Genomic DNA, 13,958 nt, shown 5'->3' on the forward strand with positions numbered 1-13,958 from the left:
GGATATCCCAGTTCCACTCAAAAGTGTTAAACACAAACTAAACCATAATCCAGATAAAAAAAAAAACAAGAGTGGATTACCTAATCTAATTCATCATATTTTTTTTGCCTCAGCATTTGATCCAAACTGATTCAGTTAACTTTTGAACAACTTGACAATGAGTAAATGTATTTCATCATGAATTTGAGTGGCAGCGGTTGTGGTAAAACATCCTTAAGATGTTGTGATATTTTCAGGAAATCAAACGTCAGCACACTCTACAGTGAGAAGAATTTATCCTGAAGAACAGCATTAAAAATTGTTGCATCAACCCATTCTGTACTTGTTGAGTTACATCTGTGAAGTTCTCACTGAACAACCAACATTTGCTATCCATAGATCCATGTCCTTCATATGGCTTAAAATTATTCTCTTATTGCTGTATTCAGCCTCTGTGCTTCCTTTAGGACAGAAAGTACATAATGCTGAGATTCACTTTTGTGTATTTTGACTTCACTGTACCTAATGGCAGTTTTGTGATACACTGTTGAACATTGTTCAGCTACACTTACATGTTCAATGATCCTTTGGCATTTTTATTAGTGCAGTTATGGTCAATTTTATGCACATCCTTGAAGCAGATGCTTGTTTAGGGTTACATATTTTTCTGGAGGCAGTCAGAAATCGTCCTCCTCAACCCAGCTAAGCACTGCTGCTCACTCGACTTACCATCTGACACAGATCTCAAACTTGTGTAGAAGAAAAAAGAGCCCCTCAAAAAGTAAAGAACACATACTTTTATTCAATTCAAGTTTATAACTCAAGGTATATCTGTGGAATCGTAGCTACGATCAAGTGAAATCTTAAAAAAGGAATTAAGCTTAAGTTTACTGATTAGTTTATCAATCAAAGTCGTCTTCACATTATAGTAGGTTGATTTTTCCAAACCAACGTTGTGATTAGAAATACAGTTGTCACAATGTATGATATTTCTTTAAGACTGTATACACACAAGCACACTCATCACTCAACAATACGGACAAACAGTAAGTGTGTTGTTAAAAAACCTGATGTAATACAGAGTAATAAAATCTTAATGTCTTTATCCTGAGAATCAAGAAACAAAATCACTTCTATCAAAGGCTAAGTGCTCAGTTTTGGCTTATGATATATATGTTATTATTCTTTGGTAATCTCCTCAAATATTCCAAGTTAAATAATCACATCGTCATTGTAGAAAGGATTAAAAGTGAAGACTTGTCTAAGCCTCATTGGGACAGGCAGGAACGCTGGCAAGAGCTTGGATGAGCCTTTCGAACACACTGATGCCTTTCAGGAAGACTCGCTCATTCAGAAACTCGTTGTGATCATGCAGCAGGATCGGCGTCCAGTTCATTGGGGAGAAGCCGATAGCAGGGATACCCACCTAGATTGAAAAAAGTAAAATGCTTTTTTCCCTATAACAGAACTGAATGTCAGACATCAAAAATAAAATACTGAATATGATATCAAACTCTTGATCTATTCCTGTTGTCATATCCTGTTCTCATACTCACAGCTCGGATAAAACGGCTGTCAGTTGCAGCTGGAAATATCTCTTTTTCCAAAGTTACATTCCTACAGTGGAGAAAAAAATGACACAAGACACTTTGTTTTCATAATACTAGAAAGAAACTCAGCTTTTCCTCAGATTCTGACACAAGTACCATCAGATAGACCAGACAATGCTGTTCTTTATAAACATGAACAAAAAGGGATTGTGGGAGCTGTGTGAATATTTGCAGCTAAGGTGTGAAAACTCATAAGTGACTGCATTAGAAGGTTTGTTTCAGCAATAACTAGAGAATCATATCTTGTTTTATGATCTACTTAAAAAGTGGTTGCTTTATACACATAGTGTATAAAGTGCCTTTGTTTTGTTAACAGGTTTAACGAGAAAAGGCTTCTATAAATCCACTATCAACAGCCTGTTTACGCTTTAATAAGAAAGCGAGGCTGACGACAGAGAGATTATGATTTAGTACATTTAACTCACATTGCTTTGCAGACAGTGCTGAAGGCATTCCACCAAGGATCACCTTCCTCTGTCGAAGTCACGTTCTGGTTCATATGTTTCTGCAACGGATGGCATAGAGAGAGCTAGTTTAATCTCTTGAATAACAGGGACCAACCAACATCACTTTATATCCGAGTACACTTTGTACTGACCTGAGCAAATTTGTATGTGACGTCCTCTCCTGCTTCTTTACACCACTCTTTGATTTGTCTTTCAAAGTCCTGGAAGGAATGATCATAATTAGGAGGCTAGGTCATAAAGTACAGCACCAGACACATCTGTCTGTGGATCAGATGTCAGCAGGACTACAAAAGCACTCTGCAGACACACACTTTCATTAATACAGACATGCACCCACCTGTAGATTTACACTCGGTGGTATCCTCAGATCAAAGCTGACGTCCATTTCAGCTGGAATGACATTGTAGGCCACGCCTCCTTTGACCATGGTCATATTTACTGTGGTGACATCACCGAGCGTGAAGCACTCGCTGGTGTTGAGCCTGAATACAAACATGTTGGCCATAAAATAAACTGATTTACACTCTAATGTGAAAGAATATAACACAAAATAATACATTTCAAAGAAATCTACATCATGTTTATTTTCTTTGTACCACACAAATCACCAGACACCCTGTTTCCTCTCATATTTATTTATGTCCATGGATCAACTAGTGTTTTTTTTAGTATCCTTAGTTGCCTTTTTTTTGTTTTTATTCTAATGGTTTATTCTGATGATTTAATATTTTATTTTTAATCTCTGTAGCACTTTGAGATTTTTTCCCAAAATATAAAGTGCATTACAAATCAAATGTATTATTATTATTATTATTATTATTATTATTATTATTATTATTATTATTATTATTAATAATAATAATAATAATAATAATATTAACAATAATAATAACAAAAACAAACAAGGGACGATTAGCCACCTAGCATTTCCTTTTTCCTTTCAATGACCAGGGGACAAATTCCCTAGATCTCTGATTAATTCCCTTAAAGATTAACTGTTGAGTTTTTGTAACTGGCTGTTAAATAGAGTCGATATAGAAGTAGTATGTTAAATAGATTTCAGTTAGCTGTCTTAAGTTCTTCCTATCCCAGGAAACTTCTCGGAAATATATATTTAGACTATAAAGACATATGGACTCCCAAAAGCAAGCATCTTGCTAGATTGTATATTAACCTACAAATATTGAGGATTTCTATCTTACCGTCAATGCTGGAAAGAATGAAGATGTATACTGTTTTTTTCCACCTCACCTTTGTTTCTCCTTCTCTCTGAAGTCCAGGAAGGAGTTGATGACATGGCGCTGAGAGAGAAAAGAAAGTGATCAGTGACACTGTCCCTCTCAGTCCATGTGGCACTTTCATAATTTATCAGAAATAATATGGACACTTACAAGCTTCTCAGCAGCGGTGTTCTCCACAAACCTGGAGCCATGACCTGGACTGCCCGGGCAGTGGACTGTGATCCCTATGAGAAGAAGTCATTCTGCTTGATTCAAGACTTTATTGCTACAGTTCCAGTACTAATGGTTACAGTATCTGTATTAGTAGTAACAGCTAAGTATGATTACAGTCTGATCAGTCCAGTAATCCTTAAAATATCTGGATTATGATCAGATGACAGAGGTCGTTTGCTGTTTGTGTTTTACACTTACACCAGGGGTTTCTCTCTCCGTAGAACACTGTGTAGGCCTCACCAGGGTTTGCAAGACCTACAAAACACATAAGTACACAAAAGGTGCTGTATTAGGGCAAATACAACACAATTCACAAACTAATACATAAGAAAAGAAAAGGGGCTAACTGCAAAGCAAAAGGACAGAAGTTGATGATGTACAGATTAGCTGCAAAATCCCACAAACCTCAACAACCAGGGACTGAAATTTAGCTACATATTTTTTGGATTAAAAAAAAGTGTGCAACTTTAGAACATTTTAGCATGTGACTCTGGTCATGTCAGACTGAGTAAAATACTAGCTCTGTATCAAACGCCTCTATACAGGCGTTGAACTTTCAGCAACAGTTATTTGACCACAGTTATAGAAATGTACTCCTATTGACCCAGAAGTTCAACCATCCAGTCACCTCACAGTAATGGTTAACTGGTCATGCTATATTTTTTACAAGGACAACCATCACAACAAGAAATGTAAACATTGGTGTTTCTAAATAAGAAAAAGATAATATAAGATGTCCTGGGGGTCAAGATGCAGACCATGACCTACAACATTCAACTCCAGCTCAGGAGGTTTGTAAAGACTTAAAATGCCTCTAAAAAAAATATTGTTTTGTAGTTTAGTCTGCTGTATAGCCTTCGAAAGAACATGTAGGACAATATCGTCTCGTTATGAGAATTAGGTGAAGGCAGAGAAAGCCAAACCTCATTTGTTTCACTTTACTGGTAATGTAGCAAGAACCAAAAGTGTTGCTGCTATAGTAACAGACACTGTAGTATACTTTACCTTGCACACTGATATAGAGTAATAACTACACTATTAATAGGGATGTTAGATGTACAGTTTTATCATACAACTGCAAACTAAACAGTTACTAAACTAAACTCATTGTCCTTCTCCAGTGAGATAACACAATAACTGACCCCAGTTTAAAGGGTTCAGTAACTTTGTGACATTCAGTGTTTGTTGTCTTATTCATTGACTTTGAAAGATGGTGCCAAGTTGTTAACAATGTTATCTAACAGAAAGTATGGTCTTAACCTGCTCTTTGTAAAGAGTCTTGAGATAACATTTGTTATGAACTGGCACTATATAAAGAATGATTGATTGATTGTTTGTTTACCTTCATCCAATGCAAAGCCAATGTTTAATTTTTGGAACTCTGGGTGCTTCACAAATGTTTCCATTCCCTTGTGACCCCCGACTTCTTCATCTGAAAAAAAAACAAAAAACGGTTGTTAATGTCACGTCTTTTCTTATGACAAAATGTTCACAACTGGCAAGTAGATATTTTAACATCTGCATGTCCGATTAGACTTCTGTTCAGGTTGTGGAAAAACAATACATGTATTTTAACTCATATCTAATGAAACAACAAAACCAAAATAGGCAAGCTGATATAAAATTTGGGTTATATCTGATGCCTCACATGTTGCTGGAGCCTCACTTTAAGCAGGTTTTTCCAGATATGCTACTACTTCACACGGACACAAGTGCCCACTGACATACTTCTAATTTGTCCCTCCCGAAAAGATAAAAATTGAATATGCAATTTAGTGTTATGTTTATGTGATGATGATGCACTTACTAACTAGAGCAGAGTTCATCTTTGTTCAACACATTCACTGTTCTGCTGTGTCTACTATATTGTCTATGAAATTGATGTTCATTTTTGGGAATACCAGGAGACGGGCATGTGTCGTTAAACTCAGCTTCACTTAAGAAGAGTTCAAATAGGTTCAATAATAAACAAGTTAGTTAAGAAATATTTGGGTGGATAAGGAGGCAAGCAATCAAATATCTCACCAGGAACAAACATTAAGTGCACAGTGCGCATTAGTCTCTGCTCCTCTGCCTTCAGTCTTCTGATGGCCTGGATGTACCTGCAAAGGAAAGAAGAACACAAAGCAAACTTATTACAGACATAATGCACTGAGTCTGAGCTGACAGAATGCAGGCTAAGAGGAGCTAGTAAAAACAGAATTAAAAGTCAAGGTCACAACAACACTGGAGCTCAAATCCTGTTTAATAACAAGTCATTAATGCAGTTTATACCCACTGTATAGTTACACATTTCATGTCCTGTGATCCCCGGGCATAAATGTTGCCCTCTGCATCTTTGAAAGCACTGAAAGCATCGTATTTCCAATGTTCCTGGAGAAGAGATTCATATCAAGTCCATTTTTTTCATGTCTATTACAGATGAAACAGGATTCAAACACCACAAACAGAGTCAGGCGACATACCTGGTAAACAGGCACAACATCTGTGTGGGAATTCAGTAAGATGGATTTCAGGTTGTTGTTTGTCCCTTCCCATGTCATGATGCAAACGACTCTGCCTGGAAAAACCTAAAGGCAGAAGCAGCAACACATTGGGAACACCGTTTACTCTCAGAGAAAGTTTTACTAACGTTTCGTACAGTTTGTACATCAATGTTTTGGCACATAGATTATGATACAATCGCTGACACACACCTCAATCTTTTTTATGGGTAGCCCAAGCTCCTCTGCAATCCTGTCCAGGAACTTAAGAGCAGCATCTGTAAATGAACAATCAGAGGGCAGAAAGTCTGTTTAACAGTTACAAACTGGACACTGGGGAGTCATAACGTTGTGATTTTAGTTGTGACAGCAATGTCACACTAATCCAAGAATGAAAGTCTTAATCTTGTCAGGGAATCGATTTTCAGCCACTTCCAGGATGGTGTGAGAAGGCAACCACAAGGGGAAAAGCAGCCTAAATGTCTTTTACTGGGCAAACTTGTTCAGCTGCCCGGTCATTATGGAGATAAAGTCCCTCAAGCACATCCGCCTGACACACGTCTAAATTAATGAGAAAGCCTGAAAATTAGGGTTAGGGTCACCATCTTTAGATCACAGTAATTTAATTTATCTATTCTTTTCATTTCAAATTAGGGCCAATTACAGCAGCGCCGTGTTTTTTTTTTTTACATTTCAAGTCAATATGCTTGTGATACAAGTGACTGTACTTAACGTCTAACAGTGGCAGATAAGAATTGGACTTTGACAAATCCTACCACCTGAGTTGACAACATTAAATATTAACAACAGACATTTCACACTTCAAGATGGTTTATTTTATAAACTTACTTATCCTTAGTAGATTTTTACCCAAAGATGATCAAAGTGATATAATCTTACAATTACAGAATTTTAAGTGAATTATCAAAAACTCGTTTTCTTTTTCATATTCCAATGGGTGCTTTAACTCTGCCCCATAAATGACAGTGTAAGACCAGCAAAGGCTAAAGCCAGAAACTAATTCTTGACACTCTAAAAGATATGCCTTGATTTCAGCATGCAGTGAGGAGGATTTCTCACCATAGTCCGGGTCTGGGTGGACAGTTTTGAGGCGGAGGTACTCTCTGAACAGACTCACAGAGGGGTCCTCTCCCTCAGGACAGCTCTGTCTGCCCCCCACACCTGGACCATTTTTGTCAGGCAGCATGGTGGTCTTTATTTACTCCTCTGAAGAAATAGGGATTGAAACAGTTAGAGAAAAATCACGGCAGCATATCAGAATCAAGCACATGCAGATGTTTCTCTTAACCAAATGCCTATACCGCATTAACTTCAGCTCCAGTTAAAGGTAGCTTTTGTTTGTGTCAGGCCTGGTACATTACTGACAAACAACTGCAGTAAGCCCAGTTGAATGCTAAAATAGCTAGCTAGCCTTGTTGTAGTCAACTTACTATTCTCTCCCTGACAGCTGTACAAGCTGCCTCTGAATCATTAGCTAACTAGCATTATAAACTGGATGTGGTATATGAGAATTACATGACTGATGATGGGTTGAATCTGTATTTCATCTAAAACACTTACCTTACGCAGTGAACTTGCTCGGCAGGTGAGCAGCTTTCCCTTTTAGTTGACAGCAGCTCAGCAGCGCCTGACAAACTGCGGTCAAGCTAGCGGCTCCTACATTTTGAGTGCCCACGTATTCTGATCTTTATGGTAAATGCTCCGGACTGCAGAGCGAGCAGGAGTAACAGACAGAGAGAGCGATTTTGACCCGTTATTAATCTCCTTTTCCAGACAAAAAAAATTCTTCCATAAGTAGAAAATGATTCTGATATGGTTGGACTTAGTACGTCCTAGACTACGTGCACAAGTAATATGTGCACGTAGTACCTGTGCATGTAGTCTAGGACGTACTAAGTCCAACCATATCAGAATCATTGTCTACTTATGGAAGAATTATTTTTTACAAGACATCAAAGTCATAAAAACGACTCATTATAGTGATTTATAAGGGACTTTGTCAATGGATTTCTCAAAAAGTACACAGTAAAAGTACTTCATATTACTTGTGCACGTAGTCTAGGAAGTACTAAGTCCACCCATATCAGAATCATTGTCTACTTATGGAAGAACATATATTTTTATATTTTTTTCCCAGGAAAACACCTTATTTTGAAAAACGGAAGTTATCGCAGACTCGCAGTATTATTCTCAAACTAATTTCACCAACCTCCGAAACTATTCCCTGAACAGTATTTTGTTTGCTCCCGTTTCATACACGTATATCTCATAGTCAGTCTTATAGGCATTTAGCACTTCACTTCATCGCTCTCTCTCTCTGGAGTCCGGAGCATTTACCATAAAGATCAGAATACGTGGGCACTTCAAATTTAGGGGCGGCTCACTTCACCATGTAAAAGCGAGGAGCGGCTGGCTTGACCGCAGTTTGTCAGGCGCTGCTGAGCTGCTGTCAGAAAGTCAGTCAGCAACAGCTAAAAGTCCTAGCTCATGGTGCTTCTCTATAGTCTTCTATTTAGGTTATTATTGTACCTATAAACACTAAAACAGTAATTACGTTAAAAAAAGAACCTTTCGAGGAATAAAACAAAAAATATACAACTCGAAGAAAAATATTTACGTACTTGGGCTTATTGAGTGCGTGGTCTGACCAAGCAAAGTAAACAAATGTCACAACGAAAATAGACAGGACCATATTCATCAAGTGACACACAAACAAATTAAACAATCTGTTTTTATTTTAAGCTATGCATATTTCTTATTTTAAGTTTGTTCTTCACATGATTGTCCAAACTTACTGCAAATATATATTACATATAACTTCATCTCCATTATATACATACATGTTTGTTTGTTTTAAAATCAATTTATTTGTTCTATTTTCTTTTTTTTTTTTTCCTTCCAGTTATGTTTGCTCTTTTCAAACGAAGCATTACTTTTTGTTGGACGCTAGAATGTTTAATAGATCTTGTAAAAATGTGTTTGTCAAAGGGAAGCAAACAGAAGCTATTCAAACACAGACACCTGCTACATTTGCATATTTACAGTGACCTAAATGTCACCTAAAAAATAGTAACAGTGAAACAAACACATTCCATGTTTTTACATGCAGAGACAGACATGAAACACATTAAACAAAACTCCCCACTATACTGTACAAGTCTATTTTTAAAATGAGCTGAGATGAACTAGTCTCACATTTTTGGGTGAATGGGAAACTCAAAGAAAAAACTTAAATAATAAAAACATCTGAAATAATTCAGTGTTAACTGTCAGGACAAGATTTGACATGTCATTTTCATGTGTTAAACCCTGCTCGAATGACCACATCCTTTTTTTCAGGTGATAATATGACTACTTCGTACTGTAGACAGATCAACACTTAGTACTCGTGTTAATCCACCTTTTCCTCTTCTTTATTTTGTTTCCATCTTTCTGCCTCTTTATTATCCTCAGCTTTACACCTCACTTCAGTGTGCTGAGGAAGTCGATCAATCCTTGGTGAAATTCTCTGGGTTTGTCCATGTAGCAGGCGTGGCGGGCTCCTTCTAACCTCAGCACAAAGTGATGAGGAAGTTGTATGAGGTTCTTGTGGGACTGTGCACCCAGATTTGTGTCCAGGGCTCCATAAACAATCAGGGTGGGGGTCTTAAAAATGAAACAGACGGGAGAAGACTGTTAGAGTGGACGGTGACAAAACCTTTCAAACATGCAGCTGAGTGAAGACACAAAAGCATTGGATAAATATGTAGAGTATATCAACAGTATTGTTATATTGTAGGTGATCATATGTATATCCAAAAATATCCAAAGATACTGAGAGAGAGAAATATGAAAAACTTTCAGACCCCAGTGATATCTTTATAACGGGCAAAAAAAAACCATGATGTGCTAATTTTTAAATAATACGACTGCACAACATAAGACATATAAAATACAACAAGTAGAATTCATGTCAACTATTACGCTTTAGGTTATAACCAACAAATATTATGTTAACACATTTGAAAAACAAATAAACATTTTCATACAGAGCTGTTGTGGAGCTAAAATGCTCAATGGATAAGACGATCAACAGAAAATGAACAGGACATTATTGTAATAAAGGCGTTGTGATGTTATTATGAATTGTAGAATTGTAGTTGTAGACTATTAGTCCAGCAAAAGAGAGATCTGAAAATGTTACACTGAAATGTATGATTTCTTTTCCACATATGTTTAAGCAGTAATTTGGACTTCTATATATTGAAATCTGTGATTGGAACGTATGGAGAATGTTACAAACACCAGACTCCAAGCTAAGACAGAGCAGCAGTTCCTTTGGGACCTGCAGTTCATTTTTGTTCTAGGACACTTACCGGAATACTTTGGTACTGTTGTGGAGTGTAACTTCGGGTACCAACTGGCGCTATGGGAACGAAGCCATGTAGCTGAGCGTTGTTTTTTATGAGGAAGGGAATGGAGTAGTGTCCACTCATGGAGGGGCTCAAAAGCACAGCTGCCCTGACGCCCAAGGACTCCATGAACCTTGAAATGAGGTCCACACGATTCTGTTCTGTCTTCAAAGCCTCTGAGTCCGGCGATTTTCCATACCCTTAAGGAAGAAGAACTCAGGCTTACTAGACATCTGTTTAGATTGATTTGGATTGGAATTCTTCAAACTCTATGTATTGGTTATTATTGCGCTAATAAAGTCACCCGGACATGTGACTTCAATTCAAATAAACAAAGAAAATCACATTTGCAAATAGTATGGCACACAAGGCAACCCAAACAAGTTCATACATCATACACCATACACAATCACAACACATGAAGTACATTTCTGATTGAGAATCTGTTAACTGAGATTTCTATTTCTTCTTTGCATAGGAAATAAAAAAAACATGTGACTTGTTCAGCCTTCATACAGCATTTATTAATCTACACTCAAAATCATTACTAGTTCATATCATCTTTCTCACCCAGAGCCCATATCATTTCTTAAGAAGCTTTGTGTATATGTAGTTTTTTTAATCTTTGGCTACCTGGCAGGTCCATTGCTAAGGCTTGATATCCATGAGTCGCCAGAAGGGCCATTGTGCCAAGTTCTTCCCAGGTTTTGGATGTGAAGGCCTGGCCATGAAGAAGGACCACTTGAAGCCTGCAAAGACAAAGAAAAAACAGTTTTCTGATTACCTTTAAACAGTAAATTCTACAAGATGAAGGTCAAAACTCTAGGTTAGAAACAACGCTGGTGTTTGAAGGCAACCGACTATTCTTGATGCCTGGCATTTTAACTTCCCAAATAATTGGTTTGATATTGAAAACAACAAGAATAACGCTTATTATCTTACAAAAAAGATCTCACCATGTGTTCACCGTGTTGACTAGAATCAGCTCACCTTGGCAATATCTGTCGTCCAGCTCCATCAACAGGTAAAGCTTCTCTGAAAAACAGTGGAGGGTCCCCTGGAAGCTGTCCTGTGCGGATAGACACGTTGATGGTTGGAATTGGTGGAGGCGAAGTGGACATCAGTCCCATTCCTTGAGCCTCAAGAGACGGCTCCATGCTGCCCTGGCGGATGGACGGTAGCAGCAGGTACAGAAGTAATGTGGCCAACAGCACCAGGCCCAGAACAACCAGACGATTACGCAAGAAATTCATTTCTTCTTGATTAAAGACCTAAAAGAAGTTACAGACAGAGCACTATCTGAGAGAAAATCAAATGGATCCCATTCATACAGTTTTACATTGTTTGACAGTGAATACATAAAGTGAAAAAACAACAATATCCAAGTCCAATTTGAAATGATTCATAGACACATAACCATTGCACAATAATTTGAATACGTTAAAATATCATGTAAAAATATAAACTATGTTCTTACTGTAAGGATGAGAGCTGGCAATGAAACAGATACAGAATAAAGCAAACGACATGTAACCTGATGAATTAAAGCGAATCCTCCCGGACAAAGGATGAACCTCATGCAATATAGTAGCGATAAAGTATTAATTTACCTTTCTGGTTTAATCAGAAAATACTGGTGAAATGTAACGTTAGCTAGATGTGACGCGTCTCTCACAGCTAGCGTTGAATCTCAGAATAATGTGACACCAGGACAACAAGATGTAACCCCAGAGGGAGACATACCAACACAGATGAGACTAATGTTTGACACCTTCACAGACAGAAGGACGACGCTCTCTGCTTCATCGTCATGTCTCCTTCATGTTTGGCGGCTAGTGATGAGAAATATTGCTGAATGGCTTCTCGTAGTCGTTGCTGGTAGCTAGCTTTCTATTTAACACAAATTGTGCGCTCGCTAAGCTGCACATTTTTCACAGACATGAAACGGTCTATATATTTTCATCGTCCTTTGGTTCATTTATAAATTAAACTGCATGTAAACGCTCGGAGAAGAAAGCCGATAAAAAGTTATGGGACATTTACGACTCGTTTCCTACACATAATAATTTCTGCAGCTGTCTCCAGGACTGTAAATAGCTGTCTACAGCTTTTGTTTCGGTCGGATCACATTGGGAACTGCACATAACAACGCCGAGCAACACATCGTCACTTCCGGTCTGTCTCATCTGCTCTCATCTAATGACAAGTGACGATAAAACCAGATTCAGTGACAGATGGTATTGACATAAATGTTACAGGCAGTAATAAACACAAAGGTCTACGTCCTTTTAGAATAAATAAAGGCTTAAACATTTTTATTGATACGTAAGGGGTAGGATTAAATAAATTTTATACTTCATCCTACTCCTTTTCAGGCATATCAATTGAATATATGTAATTTTCTTTTTCTTTTTTTTGTGAAATAATTTGAACATTGTTTTTTGTTTATTGTATTTTCGTGCTTTTCATTTTGTTTTGTATTTTTGATATGTTTGATTTTATTTGATATGTCTGAAATAAATGTAATCAATCAATCTATTTGCATAGGGCATATTATTGCTATATAATTGCTGTATTTCAAGTAACAATGAAGAAATTACTGCATAACTTTTATTAAACATATATTCAACCGACCTACAGCTATCTTAATTCGTAGATATTAACTTCTTTGTTCGCATTCAACTGGGCTCAAGTATTCAAATATACAATGTCTAACACTCAACATAAAGTTGTGATTGAATTTAAAAAATATTATGCATTTTGAAAATGACAAGAACATTGTAAGCTTGTTGATACTTTGATATAAATGTTATATTCATACATTGCACGATGGCGAAAAGAAAACACAAACTTAGCTTGGTTTTTGTGTGACTTTACACACATTTACGTACATTAAAACCCTTAAACTGATAAATATATTTAAACAAATAGACTACAAATCATTGACATTTTTACAGAGCAATGGGCTTTTTTGGGCTCTCTCAGGTAAATATTATTTTCAAACTGAACACTCATGTCATTTGCTTTCCCTGAATCTGGATTTTATTTGGATTGAGTTACTTTTAATTTATCGCTGGAAAGTTATATTATATTTTTCATATTTTTCTCACTTACCTGTCAACTATTTCTTTATGTACCGGTAATACATGATGAATTATATGTATAAGTGTTCAATAAAGTAAAAAAAAAAAAGAAAAAGAGAGAGAACATACAAGTATTTGAACCATCAATAAGTTTAGGTTAAAACAATGCATGTGATCCAGTAAATGTGTGTTTGATTTGGACAATTTTTACTTTTTTTTTGATGAAACTTAAAATAATTGCTGAAGTTCTTCAAAGAAGTTTATCCATTGATGTAAAGATATGTTTGTGTTACTGGTGTAGGGAGGAATATGTGAGACACAAGACTTTTACCATCATTTAAAAAAATTTTTTTTAATGAAAAACTACATTCTTATTTGGATGGAATCTCTGTTGACTACAGTACCCAGAAAAGTAAATCAGACACAGAAGAAAAATAGATCCAAAATCAAATATGTAATGTAAAAGGAGG

At 36.8% G+C, this 13,958-nt stretch overlaps 2 protein-coding genes across 4 annotated transcripts; both read right to left on the reverse strand.

The window, feature by feature from the left end:
- Positions 1 to 761: 761 nt before the first annotated feature.
- On the reverse strand, positions 762 to 7,640 carry LOC132977937 (aminoacylase-1-like). Of its 2 annotated transcripts, none has more exons than XM_061042859.1 (15): positions 7,575 to 7,640; positions 7,074 to 7,220; positions 6,207 to 6,271; positions 5,976 to 6,080; positions 5,789 to 5,883; positions 5,536 to 5,612; positions 4,853 to 4,942; positions 3,709 to 3,765; positions 3,448 to 3,521; positions 3,308 to 3,357; positions 2,394 to 2,538; positions 2,188 to 2,256; positions 2,015 to 2,094; positions 1,536 to 1,596; positions 762 to 1,405 (listed from the first exon to the last, which is right to left on the reverse strand). In XM_061042859.1, the coding sequence occupies exons 2-15, from the start codon at positions 7,198 to 7,200 to the stop codon at positions 1,241 to 1,243; spliced, it is 1,260 nt and encodes a 419-aa protein (XP_060898842.1). In that variant the 5' UTR covers positions 7,201 to 7,220; positions 7,575 to 7,640; the 3' UTR covers positions 762 to 1,240. The 2 variants fall into 2 exon arrangements, with proteins under 2 accessions (XP_060898842.1, XP_060898844.1); XM_061042861.1 differs by having other exon boundaries at positions 7,074 to 7,215; positions 7,571 to 7,620.
- Positions 7,641 to 8,731: 1,091 nt separating this feature from the next.
- Positions 8,732 to 12,528, reverse strand: abhd14a (abhydrolase domain containing 14A). 2 transcript variants are annotated; one of them, XM_061042862.1, is made up of 5 exons: positions 12,149 to 12,528; positions 11,396 to 11,676; positions 11,039 to 11,154; positions 10,370 to 10,605; positions 8,732 to 9,659 (listed from the first exon to the last, which is right to left on the reverse strand). In XM_061042862.1, the coding sequence occupies exons 2-5, from the start codon at positions 11,656 to 11,658 to the stop codon at positions 9,477 to 9,479; spliced, it is 798 nt and encodes a 265-aa protein (XP_060898845.1). In that variant the 5' UTR covers positions 11,659 to 11,676; positions 12,149 to 12,528; the 3' UTR covers positions 8,732 to 9,476. The 2 variants fall into 2 exon arrangements, with proteins under 2 accessions (XP_060898845.1, XP_060898846.1); XM_061042863.1 differs by lacking the exon at positions 12,149 to 12,528 and adding an exon at positions 12,016 to 12,147.
- Between the last annotated feature and the right edge of the window lie 1,430 nt (positions 12,529 to 13,958).

Source organism: Labrus mixtus, chromosome 7, assembly GCF_963584025.1.
Source record: "Labrus mixtus chromosome 7, fLabMix1.1, whole genome shotgun sequence".
NCBI classification, from domain to species: Eukaryota; Metazoa; Chordata; class Actinopteri; order Labriformes; family Labridae; genus Labrus; species Labrus mixtus.

Coding starts and splice junctions, on each gene's coding strand:
- LOC132977937 (XM_061042859.1), bottom strand. CDS start 7,200: ATGCTGCCTGACAAAAATGGTCCAGGTGTGGGGGGCAGACAGAGCTGT. Junction 2,257..2,393: donor CACCGAGTGTAAATCTACAG/GTGGGTGCATGT, acceptor CATTCCTTCCAG/GACTTTGAAAGACAAATCAA. Junction 1,597..2,014: donor AGCACTGTCTGCAAAGCAAT/GTGAGTTAAATG, acceptor TCTCCACTGTAG/GAATGTAACTTTGGAAAAAG.
- abhd14a (XM_061042862.1), bottom strand. CDS start 11,658: ATGAATTTCTTGCGTAATCGTCTGGTTGTTCTGGGCCTGGTGCTGTTG. Junction 10,606..11,038: donor CTTAGCAATGGACCTGCCAG/GTAGCCAAAGAT, acceptor TTCTTCCTTAAG/GGTATGGAAAATCGCCGGAC. Junction 9,660..10,369: donor AACAGTACCAAAGTATTCCG/GTAAGTGTCCTA, acceptor TTCATTTTTAAG/ACCCCCACCCTGATTGTTTA.